Source organism: Mangifera indica, chromosome 6 (assembly GCF_011075055.1).
Source record: "Mangifera indica cultivar Alphonso chromosome 6, CATAS_Mindica_2.1, whole genome shotgun sequence".
NCBI classification, from domain to species: Eukaryota; Viridiplantae; Streptophyta; class Magnoliopsida; order Sapindales; family Anacardiaceae; genus Mangifera; species Mangifera indica.
In genome coordinates this window covers 10,696,215-10,721,366 of record NC_058142.1, presented here as the reverse complement: position 1 = coordinate 10,721,366, position 25,152 = coordinate 10,696,215, and the positions used below count along the sequence as shown (strand labels likewise).

Below are 25,152 nucleotides of genomic sequence, written 5' to 3'. Positions count from 1 at the left end.
TGATTTTTTAAGACAAGTTAAGTGCATGCACAAGTACACCCAAAAACAACTAAAAAAAGTTGAAAATGGTTAAGGAAGGCTTATCCTTATCCATTTAGGTCTACTAATTATACTTTTTTTTTTTTAAGAAAATTTTTACACTCTGGCCCATCTGTAATCTCGAATCACCTTACATACTTCATTACATATTATTTCATAGAAAACTTACCTCTCGTTCTCTCTTCTTTAATCTTGCGCTTATCTTTCTCCAAAAATTGAATTGACTTAAAAATTTATTAATTGTATGATACAATTCTTTGACACTAATTTACATATATTATTGCCTTTCAAAAGAAACCAATGCATTTTTTTATTTATAAATTTAAAATAATAAAACCCTAATTATATGGACAATCTACGAGTCTGCCATGCCCCGTGAGACCAAATATCGGTTTTTATATGTATAATTCAATTTATTTTCAACCTACACTCTATCAACCTGGCCTATATCTGATTGATCCACTCATTTTTCAAGTCTAATAAATAGTAGTAAGAAAACGGTTATTAATAAAATAACCAGTTCATAAGGGACTTATAGAAAATGATTAACTCATACACTCAACCCATGTAACCAACTTAATTAAATATATTTTTACTTTTATCCATAACCTCCCATCAAAACCCTTTAAATGCAATCAAGCTGAAACCCATATTTTCATTTTGTCACACTTAAGTCCAAAAATCTTGTTGAAATATCATTACATGCAACTAAAAGTATGAAGGTCAAAATTACTTTGGATTATTCTAGACCTAGCGATGTACTCATTCTTGGAGGTTTGTCGATGGTAAATTATCAAAGTTCCTTCATGCATGTTTGTGTATTGTTAATGTGTGAATTATTGGAAATGTAATATATGTTATACCAAGTCTGTAAACGGTTTTTGGGATTTCAAGAAAATAAAAATATTATTAAACAAGAAAATAAAAATACCCCAACGCGCATAAAAATGTCCCTATATACTTCTTCCTATGAGGGTATATATAATTTTTTATGTAAGTATGGAAAGAATATATACTATTTTTTACACGTGTGAGGAGAGGTTTATATTACTATTTTATTTAAGAAAATTTTCTCATATATTATTATAATAAGATTGAGCAAAATGACCTATTGGATCGTCTTGGTTAGATACAATGACAATGAACTACAATAGAGCATGACAAAATATTATGGTGGAAGGGAACAAAAAGTGATTATAGTCTACCGTGATGCAACCTATGATGGATTGATTGAGTTGGTAGGTTGTCATATATATATTGGGCATGGACAAAATACTATCCACATTCCTATGAAACAAAAAGATGCACTTAATAAGATCAATTTTAAGACTGAAAATGATGTTGTGTTGTATGTTATTTTACCTTTTTGTAAAAACATCAACTTAGTCATTCTACTGATGGTTACTTCAACATCTAAAAGATCATTTTCATCTCTTTCTTATCTAATTTATAGTGGATAATTTCTATTTTCCTCAATCTCAAATATTGAAAATTAGTTATACATTAAAATTATGTATCTAAATATTTGTATCTAAATAACATCATTTAATATAATTTTTTCATATATATATATATTTATTTGGATAATCTTTCTTAATTTTGTTTCATGGTCTTATCACTCTAAGGACACTCAGCCGGGTTGCATATCGATAGTTCAAATTTTAAATCCCAATCTCACAACCAAAATACATTAATATATCCGAAAATGATACAAATTAAATTTGATTTGAACCATTGCAAGGCATATCCTATCCTTTGTAGTTGTTCAAGTAAAAGTACTCTTTAGATTAATAAATGAGCAGATCGAATTTTGCAATGATAATGTAATGAATTTTGTCATTATCCCATTAATCATTAAGTACATGCATAACTGAAGGAAAGATCTATAATATATTAAATAAAAAATTAATCTGATTCGGGAAAGAAAAAGAAGCAACAAAATATATATGGAGCCCAAAATATCCCAAAAAAACCCAAACTCATGACATTACCCAAAATGCTTTCGCATCTTTTCATAAAAGAAACCCATAAAATTTCATTACCATTTGAAATTTTTTTATTATATCTCTATCTATATTTATATTATATTTTTTATTATTTTAAATTAAAATTAATATAAATTAAAGAATACAAATTATTTAAAAATTTTGAGAATAAACTTTTATTTTATTTGAGTACTTTTTTAATAATTTTATAAAAAAATTAATCGATTTTGGTAACAAATTTAACATATAAGTGAGCAGTCAGCGTTTTCATACTATTGTTATGGGTTCAAAAATATTCATTTGACGTTATTTGAATCCCACTGAATTGCCCGTGCTTTTGCCACGTGTTCACTGTTGGAATCTACCAAGTATGTGTGCCATCCAGCAAATTTGTCACTTTTTTTAACGCCTACTATTTATCTGACCTTTCAACTTTCAACCTTTTGCGTGATGTCAAAGCAACCCCACCCATTCAATTCACCTCTACATCAGTATTGTTATTTATCGGCATAATCGCCCCCGGTTTTATAAAACTCTCAATTTCTTACCCTTTAAATTTAAAAAGACCACTTTCCACTTATTTATCAAAGTCAGTAACCCATTTTAACAATTATAGGGTATTTATGTCGTTTTATCTAAGTATGTATTGATTGATGTGATTCTCAATGTTATTAGTAATAAATGTTGCCAACGACAATTAATTTTAAATATATAATTTATTATTCTTCTTAATTAAAATTAATATAAGTTAGAGATTAATATTTTTAAAATCAAATCAAATGTCAATCTAGTGGAGAGAGCAATCTAATCCAATCAGCGATTAGATTGGTTGACCATTGATCGTACCAATGAACTGTTTAAAATTAATATTCAAAACAATTTTAAATAATTTATCTTTAAATTTATAATTTGAATTATTTTAATATTAAAATATACACTCAAAATTGATAAACAAGATCTTGGGTTAAAGTTCTAATAATAAATATTTTTATAAAAATTGATTTTTTTTCTCATTAAGTCAAATCCCATTTTTATTTGGTTCTATCAGTTAAATTAATCAATTCAATCCAATTTTTAAAACTATATTACCAATAAAAAATTATTCAATAATATTTTGCCACATAATACTATTTAACTTGAAGGCCTTTTTTAATTTTTTAAACAATTTTAAAAAATATATATAACAAATTTTAATAAATTTACCATAGAGATTAAAAAAAAAAAGGTTTTTGAACGATAAGAAATAGTCATCTGAATTATTTTTTATATCCTCTATCCGTTCAATTGTAAATCTTTTTTATTAGTTAAACAGAGTTTTCGATCATTCAATTCACTTAAAATTTTTATTAGCAACTTAAATAGAATTAAAAAAAAAAAAAAGGGAACATCGATTCAATTTTACTCTTGAATTAATTACATTTATAATTATAACCTTAACTAATAATTAATAAATTACAAATCCTAAGTACGACCTCAAAGTTACCTTTCAAATTGCCAAAATCTGCTACCTCACTCTAATCACACTTCGTAATTTAATGATTATCAGACAAAAGTTACCAATCAAGGGGCTTTTGGATTTCTACTTTCTGCCTTTGTTCCCCAAGCGGCAAAATCACATGATGCCACGTCACGAATTATCGGCTGCTTAGTCACCGAACAGACAAAACGAATTCTTCCTACAATCACCATAACTCCGCAATATTTTTCTTCTGTTACAAAGCAACCCCACAAGTGGCAAACACAGTATTAAGACACGTTTTTGCAGCCGTCTTCCACTAAAAATTCGTCAACGTTAAAGTCGCTAAACTCATCCTCGCCAAAGCATATCTCCGACAACGTAAAATCAGGCAGACTGAACGGCGCGTCAATCTCGAAACCGAAAACATCAAAGTCACCGCAGCCCAACACGTTATCGAACGGTGTTAACTTATTGTAACATAAAACAGAAGTTGGTGAAGGAGCGGAACTGCCGTCAAGTGACTGATCTTCGACGTCAACTTTATCCTTTTGACCGCCAACGACGGATTCCGTTAAAACGGGGTTTGGAAAGTTTGTAACAGCGTCAGCACCTTTAAGCTTCAGCGCTGCTTTATCATAAACAGTAGCAGCTTCTTCAGGCGTATCGAAAGTACCAAGCCAGACCCGCTTTCTTCTGGTCGGGTCTCGGATCTCCGCAGCCCAACGACCCCAAGGTCGCTGGCGGACTCCCCTGTACTTTTTGTAGCGAGTGACGTCAGCTACCGTTGACTTGTGCTCTGCGGGTAATTTCTTCTTTCTGAAGGGTTGATCTATAGAGGTAGAAGGGGGTTGTGAAGGAGATAGTCGAAGGTTGATTTCTTTGACAAGTCTTTTAACTCTTCGTGTAGAGTTGTTTTGATAGTGATTGGATTCTTCATCACTGGAAGAATCAGTGGCGTCGGTGTCTGTGAGGATGATTCTAACGAGCTTTTGAGGAGGATGGATCATGGTGGCTTGTAGAGAAGTTTTAGAAATCATTCAGAGATTTCAGTAGCTGGAAACGAAGACTAAGAAGATAAACATGATGAGAGATGGAAATTGTGAGTATGGTCATGGAAGAGAGAGAGTAAGAGGTAAGAAAAATTAAGAAGCGAATTGAGGTTAAAGAAAAGGTGGTAATTTATAGAGAAGAACAGGGGAAAAATATTATTAATTATCAATTTTTTTACATTTATGGAGCTTTTGGCGGGAAAGGGATCCAATTACAGTGAGAGAAAATGAATCAATATATCTTAAATTGTCCGCCTCTTTTCTGAGAACTTTTATAGTGCTGCTGAATGAGAAATATTTGAGACGTAATAGCGTAAGCAATAAGGTAGCGTGGGTCATTGTCCGAGGAAAGACGGTAACAATGAATCCAGCTGCCGATTTAGACGTGTCGAAAGTGCAATAAACCTTTCGTCAATTCTTAAACTGCTCCATTCCAGTTCCCATTTATATGAATCTTTCTCCATTGACATATATTTTCTTCCTTTCCAACTCAACATTTAGATATCAGCACAATTCCCCAATCTAGTCATACCCTCACTCCAACTTTTGCCTTCGCTTGTCACTCTGCCTCATACCCCTTTTTGTACATAACTCATTTTATCTCTCTTTTTCTCCACATCTCTGTTGGCATCGTATTCATACTAATTTAAATGAATTGTTATTATTATTATGTATAATTGGGAAGTTATTAATAAATTATGATGATGGTAAAAGGGTGCTATTTATTGTGCTTAAATTACGAAGGAAAAGCAATAATTCCAATGGTCTAAAGTAAGGGTTTAGAAAAGCATCTTGTGTCTTTAGAACACCCTTCTTCACGTAACTTGGGAATTGGGGTAAGGTCAATTATATGTGAAGTCTTTCAGCTCAAGAGTTTGACCCTACAGTCAACTATACATGTAACATAACAGTCCTATTTTATTACACAATTATAGCTAAAAATTTAGAATTGTTTTAACCCATTTTTATCCCGTTTGTATATTTAAGCCATATGTTTTTCTTTTTTAATTACACAATTATAGCTAAAAATTTAGAATAATATCAAGTTTATTTTTGTCTTCAACTTTAAGAATCCAATACTTTAGCCTATTACTCACAACAAATTCAGCCACTGTTTTGCAAAAATCAAAGCAAAATCATAGAAATATTGCATCAAACTTATTTTAATTCAAGTAAGAATATATTTAAACCCTTATACATGTTCCTAATTCATTTTAGCTAAACCCTTATGTATTGAATTAAACTCATTTTAGCTAAATATTCATGTTTCTAATTCATTTTACTGGGTTCTACCCGCGGCAATAAATGTTGAGAATAAGAGTATTGGTAATTAGGAAACACAATACGATGTGAGTAACAAAGTAATAGGTTATTATGATTATAAGGAAAAACTACAAGAATTATTTGAAAGGTTTGTTTTAGAAATAGGTTTTCAATACAATATAACTCGATCTACCAAGAGTTGGTGGGAGATCATATATTTACATGAGCAATGCAAATAGCATACATGTGGTAGTTAAGGATTATGACTTTGACATGTGACAGTTACATCATATGGAGGAAGAACACACTTGTTATCGGGATCAAATATTGTCATATCATAGATAGACTGGTACTTAAACATTAGAAAAAATCCTTATATCACTATTTGTGGTTGACCGTATCTATCGATTGAAAGAAATTATCTCTAATATAGTGGATAAGTACAAAATTGTCATATCATTCACACAAGTATAGTGTGCTAAGGCATGAACATTAAATGCATTAAAAGGATCACCCAATGAGTCTTTCATGCTCTTACCAGAGTATTGTTATAATCTCGAGTTATAGAACTATGAAACAATAACACTTATTGACATTGATGCAGGTAACTAGTTTAAGTTTTTCTTTATGGCTTTAGGAAGCTCAATAAGGCATTTCAACAGTTTTATCTTCCAATGATTTGCATTGACAGTTCACATTTAAAAAAGAGGTACCTCGGGATACTACTTTTAGCTGTTGAGAAAGATAGTAACAATCAAATTTATCCACTTGCAATAGGTATCGAGGGAAAGAAGGATTGGGGACGTGGATTAACATGACCTATCTCAACCCGCTAATCTCATAACATCTTAACACTTTTATGGAACTTAGAAAGGTCAAGACACATCCTGTAAAACTTTAAAAAAAATTGTACAATACATATTTAATGCTTATTATAATATCTTGTATAGGCCTCCAACCTTACCATATTTATACATAAGAAATAACATCTTGATTTCATTTCAAAAAAAAAAATCCACATAGACAAATGCAAAATGAGACACTTACTAGAGATGATATGTCGTGGAACAACCTTGAGTCGAACACTATTTAGCACGGTCTTGGGAAATGTCTTGGAGGTGAAAATTTTATAAAGCTAAGCTGAAAGGCTCAGTGAGTGGGCAAATTTACAAATCCTTTCAAAAGTATTGAATATATTTCAGTAGAGAATTAATGTAATATTCCATAACATATTAATCATGCAAAGATGGTAAATTATAAAGAAAGATTGAAAGCATCCTAACTATAAGTTATACACAACCAACAAAAGTTAATTATGTCTAAATCACAAACCCCACTGTACATATTAAAATGAATGTGCTCAAAACATAATTCTTTTATTCAAGTTCAAACATTTAACAAGAGAATATATATATATATATATATATATATATATATATATATATATATATATATATATATATATATATATATATATAACTAGAAGCATTAATGCCCCTTTCTCAATTATGCTGGATAAGGAAATCCCACAACCATCACGTTGTCACTACTTGAGTAAAATCAACAATACTAACTTTATCTTATATAAATTATCAATCGATCATTAAAATTTCACATTTAAATTAATACTCGTTGAGATATGTAATTAATCAAGGATATAGTCTCTATACATACCAAAATTCTGAAATAATTAATAGAATCGGCGTCACACGGTTATAAATATACATAAGAAATATCATATTAAACAAAAGATTTAATGTTTATCAACTTATAATTTATTTATTTTTATTACACACACACACACACACACACACACACATATATATATCACCAAACAATCATAAAACACCACATCTCATGCTTATCTTAGTTTTTCACCCTATACATAGCTTATGCCCCAATATTATCTCATCTTTTAGGCACCATGTAGGGTTTTGTGGCCTTCAATAATGGAATTAATTACAAAAAAAATCATATAACACCACAAATCCTACTTTGGATTGCCCATTATAGGATATTAATTCATAACATATTATAAAACACACATAAGGTGTTTATCTGGTTATACCTACGTAGACAACTCTTTAGACTTTTTTTGATGGATAGAAATTGCAAAATCATGCTTTCAGATCTAAGTGTAGGCTTGTTCTTCGGTATCCACATGAAGCAACAACTCGAATGGAAGCTAGAATTGTGCTCGAGGCCTGCTAAAACCTAAGGGTAATATGTAGTTTGAGAGAGAAAGGGTAAAAAACTCTATGCAACTAGGATTGAGTGAGTATTATATTATGTGTAAAAAGACGTAAGAATGCATGTGTATTTATAATAACTCTGTTACTATTATTTATGCTCTTAATCATGATAATATTAGAGTTATGAACATTTTAAGTACAACTATTTAATTTACATATAGGGTTCTCACGATCGGATGTCGATCACTAATTCCCTTGTCACGTTCTAACTATTCTTAAGACATTTATTTAGGTATAAATATATTTTTTCATAGACAAAGAATGTCATAAGAAATTACAAATATGACCATTATTAATGAATTTTTATCGTCATGGAGATTGACTATAGGGTAACAACTCTAACACGTTAGGTACTATTTTTTACCCAATAAGTCTATACTATCTCTTAAATATCCCCATAGACATCTAACTTGGTTCCCTTTAACTTTTGTTACCTTTAACCTTATGCATGGGCATTCCTTATCGAGTGAACGAACATTCATAATCATTTTTCATTATGCATGACTAGTCCCTTATGGGTGTGCCTCTTAATACTCTATGAATAGGCATGCATATCATGTATGCACAAACATCCTTTCTTTTTTCCTCTATGCATAATCACTTCTCTCATTCATACTTATTGTGCCTTTTCATACATACATGTTCGAGTGTGAATGGTCGGGCAAACAAGTGTGCATCCTATTTACAAATTAAACTCTCCAACACTTGGTCATCTTTTGACCTATGTGTGTTTTTTTTTTGGTAAGTTTATTTTAACCTACGTGTTTCCTAAGGGTATTAATATCATTTTACCCTATGTAGGATAGTTAATAAATAACATATGACAAACTTCATGCCCTAGTCATCCTATCATTGATTGGTGATGTCTAGACATGGTCAAATCGCTACGAAAACACTACTAAAACTTGTCTTTTGCATGGGCGAGCATGCATCTCATGTTGCATGATCATTCATGGTGTATAATTATTTCATTTCATGCATGTAACAATCATCCTTGCACCAGGGATGGTTGTTCATGATGTCTAGACACAAAAATATAACATGTTTTCCCATCCTAGTTGGTCTCTACGTATTCCCAACAATCCAACACATAATACAAAGTATTTCTAATATCCTAACATGACTATAAACCAATCTTCTCAACAAATCAAATTACACAATATTAGCAACATCATACCTTCACAATTTTTATAGAATAATTCTAGCTATCATACATAGTATAATCCTTGCTTCAATTTTCTCAAACTCAATCTCATTATGTTTAACCAACCATAACAATTAAGGTCATGCTCCTGATATTAAGTCTAAAAGCATACACAACTTCACAGCATAATAATCTCATGATTCGCCATCAAGTTGTCAACTACACATGGTATTTCATATGAGTTATTAACATATTCTAAAATCAAACAAATCAACTCATCAACATAGGTTTGGAATTGAAAAGAAAGAATAGATCCCTTTACTTGGCCGCATAGCTTGATAATTTGGAGTAGAAAATATTCTTCTCTTCCTCTTACTCTCTTCCTTCCCAGTCTTGCCAAAAAACAGTTTTTGGTCAAAGAACAACTAAGTGTGTAAAATAAATTTTTGGGATAATGATCTTTGATTTCATGAATACGTGTTTTTTTTTTAACTTTTTTACATAACGTCATACATGATTGTTCATCAATAAAAATTTTTTGATATGACACTTATCCACTCTGATTGACGTGACAAGCAATATGTGAGTATTCATACCCATGCATAGTCATCCTCTAAAATTCTTAATACCTAATTTATTTTCATATCTATTTGACCATATGCACATTCAAACACATAAATACATACAAAATGACTTAAGTTGACCTTGAGACGCGCTTGTGGATGTTACATGATTACAAACCCATTTTCTTAGAATTCAACAATAAACCAAGGAAAGTGCATTTACTTTTTCTTAACTTCAAAAACCAATACCTTATCATTATTCATATTTATTGTGCTAATTTAAATATATTTCCCCACCTACAAATAGGGGAACTAAAGGGAATAAAAGGACGTCTGTCTTGTAAAATTTTTCACATACATTAGCTACACTATAGACGTGGCCTCATATAGATTTCTTTGGTTGAATCACATAAAAAAACTTGTCTTACTAGTACGAGTTTTTAGATCTTCATATTCTTACACTGAAGTCTCAATGATTTGGTGTACTTTTCATTAGTGCTTTCTTTGCATTAATAGTTATAAACTTGAATTTTATATTTAGTAGATTCGAAAATGCATTTGTCATGATAAGATTGGAAGAGTATGTGTGGAGTGAGGAGAAAAATGATAAGGAAGCCATTTGGGCCGTAGTCGTTAAAAATAGGAAAAATGATAGGAAAAGAGAAAAAATAAAGTTGTTAGAGTAAAAATGCAATTTAATTTTGTACTGTAAAGATATAAGTGATATAAACCTTATTATATATTGTACAAAGTAATAAAAAAAGTGGGAAAATGCTTCTTTTTTCAAACTTTAAGGGTGGGAAATGATGTTTCATCAAAGTTTGCGTGGGAAATAGTCATTTTGCCTTTATGTATATATAAACTTAGAAGAAGACTTCGGTGAGTTCAGAATATTATTTTTGAATACAATGCACTTAAAGAAAGGAAACGATATTATAATTAAAAAAATACATATAAAATATTTATTGAATTTTATTAGAACAAGTGTATTGTTATTTGTTACTGTTAATGGCTTGAAATTGAAGTAAAAACAATAGACCAAAATGGACACAGCATGTGAAGAAGCAATCATGCAGTCCAGAGTTGGAAAAGGACCGACCCCTTGTTCTCATTGCTTCTTAACTAAGCGATAATTCATTCGACTTTATTTTTAAAATATCTAATTAATAAGGTTGCCAACATTAGTATTATTCATAATTTACTGACGTAACTGCTCACCTTTCCTGTTGTACTTTCGACTCCTCGATGCACACGTGTTTAAATCAAATTATATAACCCCCACTGTATCCAGTCTTTTCAGTCATCATCAACACGACACAATCACTGAGTAATGAGTACATGTTACGATATTTGCTTATGCTTCTTACAAACAACACATGTTCTCAGATATTAATAAATGGGTGATTTCCTCTTTAGCCTTTTCTAATGGGGGGTGTAACCAACATTCTAGGGCTATACGGATGTAGTCTTTAAAATATAGTTGGACAAAATTTCCCCCATTTACAAAGGAGATTTTTATTGAAGTTAGAATTATTTTGATCCCTATTGAGTAAATCGCGTTTACATATGCCATTTTTACGAAAGAGGGTAAAATGTAATTTTTTAGGAGAATAAATTGGTTGGATAAAATATAATTTTACTAGATAAACTTACTTCTAAGAGATTAATGATAATAGACATGACTTTTCTTTTATATTTTACCACATGCTAATACCTAGGGAGGTTAATTGACGTTTTATAATAGACATTATAGATGGTTTCTGATACTTTATTAGGCAAGTAGTAATTTCCATTAGGCGTATTTAAGTTGTGGTAAGTGTGATTTTTCTGGTGAAAATGTGAAATGTGATAATTTTTTTTTTATTTTTAATGATTTTTTGGATGATTTCTAATTGACAAAAATATTATTTTAAATTAAAGATGAATCATTCAAAATGGATATTCTGTCGAAACAAAATATAAGACTCTTGGAACCTCATAGGGGCTACGAATTGTGTATAATTGGTAGTTGGGATTTCATAAACCTAAAACTATAAAAAAATAAAAGCAAGATCGTATTATAAATCAAACGCACTAGCCATGGATGCATATAACCATATGTTTAATTAAATGTAAATATTCAATATGATTGACAGAATTCAAGGCATATGACACAATCCAGCTTTCACAACTTGCCCGTAAGTGGTTATTATTCAAGTTCTGGCATATTTTCTAATACCAACAATTATAAGATAAGAACATTATAATAAAGTTGTTTCCCCACTTCTGTAAATGTCTTCTCCAAACAAAATATTCATAAAGAACACAGACAGTAACAACAGTCCCAATAATGACAAGAAAACAGGAAAGATGATACTCTAGACATTTTCTCCTAATTTTACCAAAATGCGGAGGATAATTAACTCCTGATTTCTATCCAAGTTGTCTGGCAATTTATCACCATCAACCCATTGCATATTTCTGAGTCCAGCTGCGAGCCGTGGCCTCATACTTGGTTCTGTCAGTCTTATACATGTGAGCAATTTCAGGGACAAGGGGATCATCAGGGTTTGGGTCTGTCAAAAGAGAGCATATAGATAACAGCACCTATAATCCAGAACAATGTTTGGTTAATGTAGATGACTTAATGAAAACACCTTGGCAACAAATATTTGAGAATCAATTAGCAAAGAGTCAACAAGAAGTTACAGCACAAAAGATCGCTACATTTATGCAGGGCATATTTAATATCATAATGCTGTTCATTTCACAATGTCCTTGCAAGTCAGGCTTCATGAGTCTTAAAAGATAATTTACTCGAGGTTGTCAAGCAATTTCATTGACAATTTCAAGTGATGTATACATTTGAAGACATTTCCATTACAGAATCCAGTTTTACAAGTCTTCCCAGTGTCCTTGCAAATCAGGCTTCATGAGTCTTGAAAGATATTTACAGCAACAAAATCAAGAGTGCCACAGTATACCAGATATTACATGATCTAATAAAATTGAACTCGAACAAAGTGCTTCAAAAATATAAAAGTACATTATCACGATTAACTGCCTATAATCAAGAAGCTACGTTGGTTATAAAATAGCTTTGAACCATTGCCAACAGGTTCACTTTTGCAAATAAAAAACAAAGAGGATTACATCTGGTTATCTCAACAACAAGATACATGACACCTGAAAGCTTTTTCATATTGTTATCATCACATCCACTATTCCATCTCTTAGAATCTGACCTATGGCTGTAAAGATGTTCGACGTTTAGACAAAAACGTGGGGTGTGGCACATCAGCTATCATAAGTCTAGACCAGAGAATGCAAACATAGTATGTGTTTAAATTTTATTACCCTAACAAAAGTATATTTAACCATTAACCTTTATGGTGTGTGCATTTGCTCATTGAAGAAACACAAACACAAGAGTATTAAGGACAATGAAACATATAGAAATAAGTAAACTTCCTCATAAGATTGTGAGAAACACTGGCAACTCTACACATAATTTCGGCTAATGAAAGCAGACAAAACCCCAACTCAATTATGATGTCGTATAAAATCAATAATCAAATTAAGAAGAATGGTGATAAAAAATAATGGAGAAGAGTATAGTAAAATCTAACCTTGGAAATGGTGAGTGCTGGACTCCACTGTTCCTTAAGAATATCTAGACATATACTTCCATTGCTATTAATATTAGGGTGGAAAACTTTAGTCCTAAATGCAACCTGAAACACATAATTTGTGAGCCTTATCATGCCTATACATACATAAAACACAAGACCAAAGTTTCAGCAACAAAGATAACAAAAAGTAACATGTTAACCAAGAAAGATAAACTAACTTCAAATTGAACCCAAAAATAATAATAATAATAATCTAATAAGAATTCCTTAACAGGCAAATTTTCTCATGGAAGGTTATATCCAGATGGTCCACAAGTTTTTAGGGCATGTACGTCTATACTTGATAATGACTACTCTTAGAAGAAAATTAAAAGAAAAGATATTAAGAAAAATATTTCGGGACTACAATTAAAAAAAGAAAAAAAAACTGGAATTTGTTCAAACAAAAATCAAAGCGGTTGTTCTTAAAATGAGAAAGAATTCAAAAAACGGATTTTGTCAATATCCAATTATCCCATTAAGGAGAAACAACGAATTGGCCACTATAAAATTTTTTGAACTATCTTATTCATTATTCCCCAATCAAAAGTTGTGTATATTGTTTCGAAATGATAGCTAAAGCTCAGAAAATAAAATTTACCAAACTAAAAACCATAAAATGTACAAACGCATCAATCAAACTACTTTTTTTTATACAAATTAAAAACATAAAACCTAATATAAGAAAAGAATAGAAGATTAAAAATTAACCTTAGGGGGCTTAAAAGGATAATCAGGAGGGAAATGAATGGAAACAAGAAAGACTCCACCGGTATAAGGGCTATCAGCAGGACCCATAATCGTTGCTTGCCAATGAAACATGTCTTCACCGACCGGACCTACAATAAAAAATCTCATCAATTTCCTCAATCAATTACTTCTACATATACAAAATTCTTATACTATAATGCTATTACCTGCACTGCATGATGTTGGAGGATCCTTCTGTAAATCTTTGAGCTCCTTTAAGATGCGTTTCGACGCCATCAAACCAAACCAATCGACACAAAAACTACAAATAACAATACAGGTGATTCATTTAACAATAGCGGTTATGTTATAATATAAGAGAAGGGAATGTGAAACACCTGCTGTTGCTTCTAGAATTTTCTTCTCCAGATTTCGTAGGATCTACTCCTTTTCAAATTTTTACCGTTAATTCCACCGGAGATAATATAACGTAATTAATAAAACAATAAAACTATGTATATCTATTTTAGGTATACAAATATATACATATTTATATTTATCATCATATGATTATATGATTTTAAATTAAGAATAAAACAATAACTACTCATATGATGATACATATAAATATATATATATTTATGTATCCAAAATAGATACACATAGTATTACCCATAATAAAATAGCTTCTTCTTCTTTTTTTTCAGATGCTCTACACAAATAATCCCCGACCCAAGTTTTATTTACAAAATTACCGTCATGCATAAATTCAGTAATTTTAACTCATTTAAAGCCAATGTACCCAATTAGAGATGATGGTGGGGAGTCGTGTTGTGCTGGATCAGATCAATTGTCGTGTGGCCCACCTCAGCACGAGTGCCCTTGAGTCATGTCTTTATGGGGCTTAACGAGTAGACTTATGTGTTTTTGCGAGATGATTTATCAAATTATAATATTTTAATATATTTTAATTATTAATTAAATTTTATTACTTTTTAATTTTTATTAATTTTTTGTAGGTCATATTCGTTTGACCCACGAGCATCATTCGAAGGCTATGACATGATCTACTATAGTTGAGGGTTGTGACCTTGTGGATTGTGCCAAAAAAAGGAGCTTCCACATGTTGTGGGCAGGCTTAGTCCCCTTGACATTTTTATGCCCTATGCATATGGATACCACTCACTTTATTATAGTTCTTAGCAATACAAAATTAGAAACAATGTCAACATATTTTTTATGTTCTATCTCTTTTATTGTTCACATTATAGAAATTTACATATGTATTTGCATTGATAATGGGTTTAGAAGTTTTCAATTTTAGGGTTATTTTAAGAGTGAGATTGAATTGACTTATTTTGTTGTTGAACTTTGTGAATGACATTGAAATCGATGAGAGTTTAAATGAGTAAAATTGAGCAAGAAAATCACTATCTTTATGGTTTTTTTTTTTTTCCAACAATTGTGATTTGTAATCAATATGTGCATCACACATACTAGAAGAAGAAGTTCAGCTAAAACAAATGTAAGTTTCCAACTTCTCACCACTTTAAAGAAAAAAATCACAAAAAGCAGCCACAAAGGTGCAATAGGGAAAAATCATGCAAACTTGAACAATAATCAAAAGAAACCTTTTAGAGATAAATGCTTCAAAAAGTTTCTAGACTTGGAGGAGCCTCATTTTAATGGTGTAGTAGGACATTCAGTTTTGCTACAAGAGATCATTAGGGGGAATTCCAATGATGAGTTTTGATTTTGACTACATAGTGTTGACATTTGATTCATCTCATTCTTGTCACATCCGCCTTGGTGATTGGCAATATTACCTTCCAACTTCCTTGACACAAAGAATATGGGAAATATGTTTTGGTAATGTTGGTTCAGTGTGTAATGGTGACCTAATATGTGTCTTTAAGGACAAGGCATGAGGGATCTAGAGAATGGTACCAACACAATTAAGTTGGAGTTATTGTATTGTTTACCCATCGAACATTTAAGTGTTGATAATTAGAACATATTAAAAAAGAAGTCCTTCAACTTTTGGATCACCTTGATGGATTTAAAAAAATTACTCGTGAGGATGTTCACATTTGAAAATGACCACCAAATCCACAAGAGATTTGATAAACACATAAATCGAGAAAAATGTTATGCACCCAAAAGAAGAAAAAGAAAATACCTTTCTTACTGTGAAATCCTATGTTTCAAGGCTATGTTATATGATTACATGTATTGTTTCATCTCTTGTAAAACCATCTCTATAAAGTCCACATGATCCATCTAGCAAGCGTAGTTAACAACAATACATAAGCACTTTTGGCTAGTGCATTAAATAACTTAGCAATGTTGGTTGTCATGATCTAATATCTAAGACTGTGAAAATGTGCACTTGTCTATCGCTCAAAGTCTTATGTTTTGTAGGTAAATAGCCATATCCGAATTCACATAATAAATTGCCTAATTGTAGTTCAAAAATTGAAATTTCGATAAGGCTCAATGTCTATGTTTTGTAGGTATAGATATTAGGTTTTTAGGTGAACTTTAATTAGCTCTCATTAAGTATCATTCAATTTTATGTATGTTTCATGATAATTTCTTATTTTGTGCTTTATTTTATGTTTAAAAGTATTTTGGGGAAGTTTAAGGACAACTAGAATCAACTTGTGTCACAATTTCAAGAAACTAATATAGGCATCTAATACGACTGTATTAGATGAGATCACAAAAAATCCAAAAAACTAGAAAATCAGATTTTACATGTAGTTGTCAAACTTTAAATATTTAAAGAGGGTTACGCATCCCAAGCATTCATTTTTTGCCTTTTAACTTCCCAATCACTTAGGGTACATTGGAGATCAAGATTTAACACAAAAATTCAAGATTAAAGATCAAGAATCACGAATTAACATCAAGAATCAAGAAGATCAAGACTAAACAATTTTTCAAGATTTCTAAACTTCATCTTCTTATTCTTTTACGCATAATGAGTTGTTCTAGTTTATTGATCTATGTTCTTGTAACCACCATGAGTGGCTAAACATATTTTCTAAGGATTAAGAGGGATATTTTGATCTCTACAATGATGTAGTGCTTTTATATTCAATGTAATTATATTTTTACTTAACGATTGATAACTTATATTCTTGTGTGATGTTAGGGCTCAATATCATGTATGTTAGTAGTTTAATATAGATTATCGAGAGATAAGTACACAATTAGTTCAGACAATTGTTAAACATAGAAATTTAATATAGAGATATCTTGAAATCCCTATGGAGTTATTCATTATCATAAAACTTAATGAGTTTATATTAATGAAGTACCATAAGAGTAGGTATTTGTTTAATGTTTACACATTTAATAAACCTCAAGAAAGGAATTAGTGTATTATAGGATGGTCAACCATCAAACTCATCACTTTTATTGTGAAGTATATGACATGCATTACTAGTTATGTAGGATTGTTAGTAAAATCTTTATCCTAGAATCTGTTTCATTGATAGACTTAGTTTAGTTATTAAATTAGTTTAATTCAGTTTCAGAGTTAGTTAATTAGTTACCAAAAAAATTAGGAGAAAAATTTGGTTTAAGTCTTTGCCACGTTAAAACCTTGGTTTGAATTACTTACAAAAAAAGTAATTATTAATTAAATTAGTTTTAAAGTTTTAGAGCATTAAATTACTTTACCCTAGCTAATATAAGTTGCAAAATGAACTATTAGGTAGCTCTCAATCTTTGTAGGATCGATATCTTTTTATATTACTTGATCAACTTGTGTACTTGCAAAAAAAATACAATAAATGATTGATCATGTCTTTATATATCTTTTTTGTGAAATTAATAGGGAGTTGGACTAGACTTGACAATTTGTGTCATCAGATTGTGTTTATGTCATGTCAATTCAAGTTTTAAGTTAAAGATCGTAAACCCTAACTTGACCTGAAATAGAATTATGTCAAAAATTTTCAACTCTAAACCAAACCAAAATATTTTCAAGCTAACCTAACCTAACTCAAATTAACCTATATTATATAATAGGAAAAGTCGTGTCAAAACACAACGCGATTTGTTATGAAACAATACACTTTGTTAAATGTCAATAAATAACACAACTTGTTGCAAAATAACACATAAAAGACATATTGACATGAAACGATGTTCTTTTAAAACAAAATTGTTCTATTTCAAGTCAATACTAAAGACACGTTTGGTTAGAGTAATCAAATAGTACTCTACTAATATATTTTTTATTATTTGCATTATCTTATTTGGTTTGTTAGCTAATACAAAATTTTTATAATCTTCTATTACTAATGGTGATGTGACAAATAATATATGCAGTAATTTGATTACTATCTCCATCTTAGGTTTTAAAATATTACTAAGGTAATATCAAGTTTGTGACAATTTTATCTTACTTATTAATTTTTTAAGATTAAAATACTTTCATTTTCAAATAATAGAACAGATAACATGAAGAATATTTTAGGGGGCATTTTCTTTGGAGAATATTTTATTATCAAAATTAGAAAATTATCTTAAAGATAGAATACCTTAAATATTACTGGGTATAAATTATTACTATATTTGATAAAATTTAATAAAATTGGTAGGTATAAGTAATTATTGTATTTGGTTACAAGTAGTAAAAAAATACTAGTATATTATTTTACTTAAATACTTTTAGGTATAATTATTCTAAAATATTTTTTATGTTATTTGTTATATTAATTGAACAATAGATTATTTTTACCCTAAAAAAATTAATACAAAAGGATATAGTTATAATAAAATCAAGATTATCTTGATAATTTTTTAATACTTAAGGTACAGATGATAATCAAATTACTTTTTATGTTATATGTCACATCATCATTGGTAATAAAAGATAACTATAATTTTTTATTACTTATAAACCAAACAAAGTGATGTAAGTAATAAAAAATAAATTACCAGAGTAATATTTAATTCCCTCTAACCAAACGCCCTTAATAATGATAACTAATGACATTTTAGTAAAATAATATTTTTGTATTCTTATATTACATCCAACCAAACACAATGTAACACCCTTTCTAAAACTATTGCCTTCTAAAGGATAGTATTACTAACATTGATCATAAGAGCAAGTAATAAAAGTTATTGAGATAAATTTTGGTAAAAACAATTACTGAAATACCCTTTACTAAAATCAAGTATAAAAGTGTGCAAAAGATGTCACTACTGTTCAAAACCAAAATACTTATAACCCAAAAAAAAAAAAATTAATTACATGGTTCACTGAAACTTGCAAGTACATAAATAAGCAAAATGATGTAAAAGCCTTCCACTTGTTCATACTTATCGCAACCTTGTGTTGTAGACATCACTTGGCTCTATCTTTTGCAAAATAGGAAAATGCAAGTGATAAACACTCGGTAACTAAGAACACAACATAAAACTTTATGAAATTTGTAATTTACCCTTAGACTTACTGGTCATCAAAAGTAAGCTATTTACTCTACTAGGATGACATGAACCCAAAGTTGATCAGTTGTACCTCAGGATCTACTGAGTCTTTAAAACCTACTTCACTAATTTGATTCTTATGTCTCGTATCTAATGATCCCTCGGGATCCTATGTTCACTTGACACACAATGGGTGAAAACTCACTTAACTTTAAATAGAAGTCATTATACCCTATGCATAACTATTCATAACTAATGAAAGGTCATTCGTGATGTCTTTTTCAATGTTGATGAATAATGAGTAACAAGTATGCATGCCCATCCAACCTTGGTCAATAAAAATTACAAGCTATGAATTGGTGTTTGCTATCATGTGAATAGTCATTCATGATGTTCCAAATTTTTATTCCAAGCATGAGGTAACCATTCATGATTGGTGAATGGTCGTTTATAGAATTTGGAATGTCAAAAAACTACTATTTTTTTCATTTACTCTCTTTGTCTAACTATCTATTTGCGGGTGATAAGTTATACAAAATGCTAAGCTTGTACCCAATGTTTTTTTTTTTTTTAAAGACTCTTCTAAAAGGCCAACATGAACCTTGTGTCTTTATTTGAAACTATGGTCTGTACTTTATGAAACCTGGCTATCTTCTATACATAGATACGACTTAACTGATATGTAAAAGTGGTATCCTTCACTAACAAGAAATAGGCTTTCTTAGTCAATCGATCCACTATGGCCCATAAAGTCTTGTACCCTTTGGAGCTTCACAATGAAATCTATGTAATTTGTTCCTATTTTACTCTAGCACACTTAATGTCTATAATAATCCTAATGGTTTCTAGTGCTCGACTTTAATTTGCTAGCATATGAGACATTTGACTATATACTCTCCCACATCTTTTTTCATTCTTAACCACCATAAACTTTTCTTCAAATATTGATACATTTTTACACCCCCAAGATAGGCTATGTAAAAAGAACCATGGGCCTTAACCAATATCCTCTGTCTCAACTCTGAGTCTTGGATACGTATATCCTCTCTTGAAATATTAACACCTCTTCCATAATTTGGAAATTCATCTTAAGTCCATCTTTAAACTTTTGTATCATCTAACTACACCACTTATCAAAAGCTTACTTCCAATAAGGTTAATTTGATCTCTAACTTAACTAATTCCCTAGTGACTCATTATATTTTCCCCTTATCAACCTCTATTTGGACCCACATTTGAGCTGAAATCTATGATAGATGTAACTTTCTACTTAAGGTGTCAACCACCACATTTGCTTTCATAAGATGGTATCTAATGTCACAATTATAGTCTTTTACCAGCTCTAACCATTTATATTGTCTCATATTCAACTCTTTATAGTGAAGAAGTATTTCAAACTTTTTTTATCTATCAAAATATTGCACCGAACTTCATACAAGTAATATCTCTATATCTTGAATGTAAAAACTACTGATGCTAGCTCCAAATCATGATTGGGATACCTTGTCTCAAAATCTTTTAGTTGTCTCATGGTGTAAGTTATCACTCGGCCTTGTTACATCAACATTGCTCTAATCTCACTATGAGAGGGATAAGTATAGCTATCAAACTTCACTCAATCCTCAAGTAAAGTCAAAACTGGTATTAATGTCAATATTTGCTTCAACTCTTGAAAGTTTTCCTCATAGGTATCAATCTACTAAAACAATGTCTCTTTCTTAGTAAGAGTCATGAGAAGCTTAGCTAACTTAGCAAACCCTTCAACAAATCTCCCATAATATACAACTAAACCCAATAAACTCCGAACCTCTTTAATAGTTTTTAGTTTTTGCTAATCAACTAAGACTGTAATTTTACTTGGGTCCACTGGCACCCTTTTGCTAATACCACATGCCCTAAGAACGTCACTTTGTTTAACCAAAACTCATATTTGGAGAACTTCACTTACTACTTTTTCTCCCTCAGCCTTTGTAGCACAAACCTCGAGTGACCCTTATGTTCTTATTTACTTTTTGAATACATTTGGATGTTGTCGATGAAAACTACTATAAACGTATCAAGATGATCCTGGAATAGTCGATTCATTAAATCCATAAAAAAGGCTAGGGCATTTGCTAATCCAAAATGATAAACCCTTTTAAATGGCTAAAATAAACCTAGAAGGGGGTGAATATGTTCTTAAAAATAATTCAATAAACAAGATTCGAACATACATCAATTTAACAAAGTGGATAAAGACAAAGTGAACAAGGATAGTAAATACAAAGAAAACAAAAAACAAGTGTAATAAATACAAATCAAATAGACAGTTAATAAAAGGTAATCAAAAACCACCAAACAAGTCTTAAGGAGTAGAGCTTAGAAAGGCTAAGTTTAGAATGGTTTAAAGGTGCCTCATGCAAGTCTTCTATGTTCACTTCTCCAAGCAATTTGACTTAGAGTTTTGTTATCACTTAGAAAGATTTTTATATGTAGTTTGTTTGGGATTACTCCCAATACAGTAGTTCTTCGAGATTGTGCCTATAAGTTTTTTATTACAAGAGGATGTGAGTATTGAATACCTCTCTAAGGTTGAAAAATATAGGTTGAGTATACTTAGATTCTCAAAGAATAGAGTACAAGCTTAGTGAGAGTTTTATAGAGAGAACAAAGAATACATAATATGTCTTGTTTTTCTTTTTTACATGTAAGTATCTAACATTTTCCTCTTCAAATAGAGCTTAATTTATAAAGCTAGGTTACATGGTTAAGCAGGGTTTTGTTAAGATTGAGTTGCCATTGAAAAACAACTAAAAATTTTGACAAACATTATTTCGATCAAAGTTACAACAAATAATTTTAAATGTTTAATGGATAGCGTTAAATGCATTCAGCATGGGCAACATTTTCTTGGCATATGTGGCTTGCTTCATTTCCTTATTTTTTTATAAAAATTCTAAAAGCTTGAATGGATTGTATGCTGGCTTGTGCATGGTTAAAGTACAGTTTGATTTTACAGAAAATAAAAAGGTGTATGACTAGAAGAGAGAGTGCCACAACTAGATGACTTTGAAGCTTTTACAAATTGCACGATTAGAAAAATACTTCAACAAGACTAGACAAGCTTGTTGTGCCATGACTGGGATGTTTTTGCTACTTACTAAGCACAGATGGACTAGTTTGATACGTCACAGTTGGGACATTTTTGTTACTTGTTAAACACGATTATAAGGAAATGACGTGGAATACAGTTAGACTAGTTTATTATGTCACAGTTGAGACGTTTTTGCTGTTTGCTCAGCACAACTAGGATGAAATGGTGTGGAGTAAGGGTGGACCAATGGCATGGCATGGTTAGACAAGTTGCACATGGGAAAGACACGACTTTATTTTCTTTGCCACAAGATCACTCTGCAAATTTCATCATTTATCTATCAAGTAATGTTTAACATATTCCTCGAACATGTTAGTATTTTTAACTTATTTTTTATCATTATCAAAATACTAGAGATCCAACAATCTCTTCCTTTTTGATTGGTGACAAAAACTAAATTGAAAAATTAATCATCAAAGTGACAAATTTCCTTTTATATCAATGCTCCCTCTCACTTTATGACTTTAAAACTCTCCTTTTTTAACAATTGTGCAAAAAGATTTCATTACCAAGTTTGTTAAAACAAGAAAATTTATAGATTAAGAATTTTTGAAAAAATTTCAGTAGTCTCCTCTATATATTCTCTTTTTTCTTTTTTTGTTATTAATAAAAAATATAATAACACTTCCAATATACATACATACACACACACACACACACACACACACACACACACACACACACACACACATATATATATCAAATTCCCCAGCTTCATCTAAGAAATTTCAAACATTGAATACCAAATATACTAACAAGTAACATCCAAAGCATTATCAATCATCATCATCATCAAAAGGATATCAAAACATATATATAGCCAAAATGTGATATCAAAATCTAAGTAATATCCCAGTTTTGAAATAAGCTTAAGTAATAGATATATCAAATATAGGAATAATATCATGACATGCAAAATGCTCAAAATATGATATGAAATGACATGCATGATCATAGATGACGATTTATCCAATCACAAACTTCTTGTTGAAAGCTCTTGTGATCTTTTCTTAAGTGATGTTGATCCTCTCTCAAACGTTATTGTTCATGCAAGATTTCATCTTGCATTTCATGAAGTCTATCCAAATGGAGTTGTAAGGCTTGAAACCTTTCACTCATGAAGCTCATTATGTAAGCATATTGATCCTCAAATGGGTTCTTAACGTCTTCACTTTTCATTGTGTGTTGTTTTTCAATCCAAGAGCTCAATCCTGGAATATCATTCGATACAGGAGGAACATTCACTTCAAAAAAAGAGGAATCTATTCTTCTTCATCAATAATAATTCTTTGATGTTTTGGACAGTAAGCTCTGAATTTGTGACCTTATTGATCAATCATTTCACTTAATTTCATCTTTATTAAGGATTGAGCAGAGAGAAAGTCAGGATTTGAATTTGATCCGATGCTCTGGATCTTCTACTTTTAAGTTTAATCCAAATTTCTATACAATAAGTGATATAGTCATACCAAATTGAATAATGTGATCATCAGTCTTAACAAGTTACAATTTATGGATGAGTCAACTAACAGTATCAACTTGAATTTTATATTAGGCAACGAACATCAATTTTAAGTCTTGAATTGAAACTGATTGATTCTAATCAATTTGACATTCAGAATGTAGGTGATTATATTATAGAGTACCTTGTAGACCTAGTTATCCAACTTTCTTAACTTAGAAAGATGTGAATGATAAGTTTCTCTTCCTCCTAATTCAATCCAAGCAGTAAAGTGATTGAAATTTTCTGGATCATTCAATATCTTGTCACAATCATATTCTAACCACTGAGTGAGCATTTTTGAAGTAATTGTATGATCCTTACCATGCAGTCTGAATTTCATTGTAAAATTCACAATATTATTTTTGGCATCCATTCCCAATTTTAAAGAATTGTAAAACTCATATACCGTATTCTTATAGACATCAAGTCGCATGAAAAACAAGTTTCTCTATTTCATCTTATTCACTATTTCCATGCTCATTTGCAATATCGATCTCCTCTAAGATAAGCAAAAACACACTCCTACCCATAAGAATATTTTTGTGTCTAATTTTATTCAAGTACTTCTTTTGTTCATCATATTCAACAACAATATTATAGTATGATCGAGAAGTACTTGTATCCTTTGTTGACCTAAGTTGCTTAGTTCTTAGAGCCATGAAATTAAAGCATAACAATAATTTGAAGTCTCGTCGACACAAACCCATGAAAAATGTGAGGAAACAATGCAAGAGCTTAAAGAACTTGTTAGCAAGAATCTTTGGTGAGGATATGTAAGATGGTGCGAATATGATTGAAATGTTGTCCTTTTGAGATTTTTGAGCAAAAATAGAGGAATTTTGGGAGAATAGTTCCCAACAAAAACACAAGTTAAGATCTAAGGGATTTAGTTTGAAAAAGAAAGAGGAACATGCTACAGGGGACACAAAAAGCTTACACACACACAAAAAAATAAATAAATAATGGAATCATA

General features: G+C 30.5%; 2 protein-coding genes across 2 annotated transcripts; both read right to left on the bottom strand.

Annotated features, from left to right (window-relative positions):
- Positions 1-3,415: 3,415 nt before the first annotated feature.
- Positions 3,416-4,755, bottom strand: LOC123219414 (pathogenesis-related genes transcriptional activator PTI6-like). Its single transcript, XM_044641374.1, has one exon. The coding sequence runs from the start codon at positions 4,518-4,520 to the stop codon at positions 3,771-3,773; it is 750 nt and encodes a 249-aa protein (XP_044497309.1). The 5' UTR covers positions 4,521-4,755; the 3' UTR covers positions 3,416-3,770.
- A 7,161-nt stretch (positions 4,756-11,916) lies between these two features.
- LOC123218183 (ubiquitin-conjugating enzyme E2-17 kDa-like) lies at positions 11,917-14,416 on the bottom strand. The gene is made up of 4 exons (XM_044639461.1): positions 14,322-14,416; positions 14,116-14,243; positions 13,363-13,467; positions 11,917-12,340 (listed from the first exon to the last, which is right to left on the bottom strand). Exons 1-4 carry the CDS (start codon positions 14,389-14,391, stop codon positions 12,197-12,199), a joined length of 447 nt encoding a protein of 148 aa, XP_044495396.1. The 5' UTR covers positions 14,392-14,416; the 3' UTR covers positions 11,917-12,196.
- Positions 14,417-25,152: the final 10,736 nt, after the last annotated feature.

Coding starts and splice junctions, on each gene's coding strand:
- LOC123219414 (XM_044641374.1), bottom strand. CDS start 4,520: ATGATTTCTAAAACTTCTCTACAAGCCACCATGATCCATCCTCCTCAA.
- LOC123218183 (XM_044639461.1), bottom strand. CDS start 14,391: ATGGCGTCGAAACGCATCTTAAAGGAGCTCAAAGATTTACAGAAGGAT. Junction 14,244..14,321: donor TCCAACATCATGCAGTGCAG/GTAATAGCATTA, acceptor TTTTTATTGTAG/GTCCGGTCGGTGAAGACATG. Junction 13,468..14,115: donor ATCCTTTTAAGCCCCCTAAG/GTTAATTTTTAA, acceptor TATGTGTTTCAG/GTTGCATTTAGGACTAAAGT.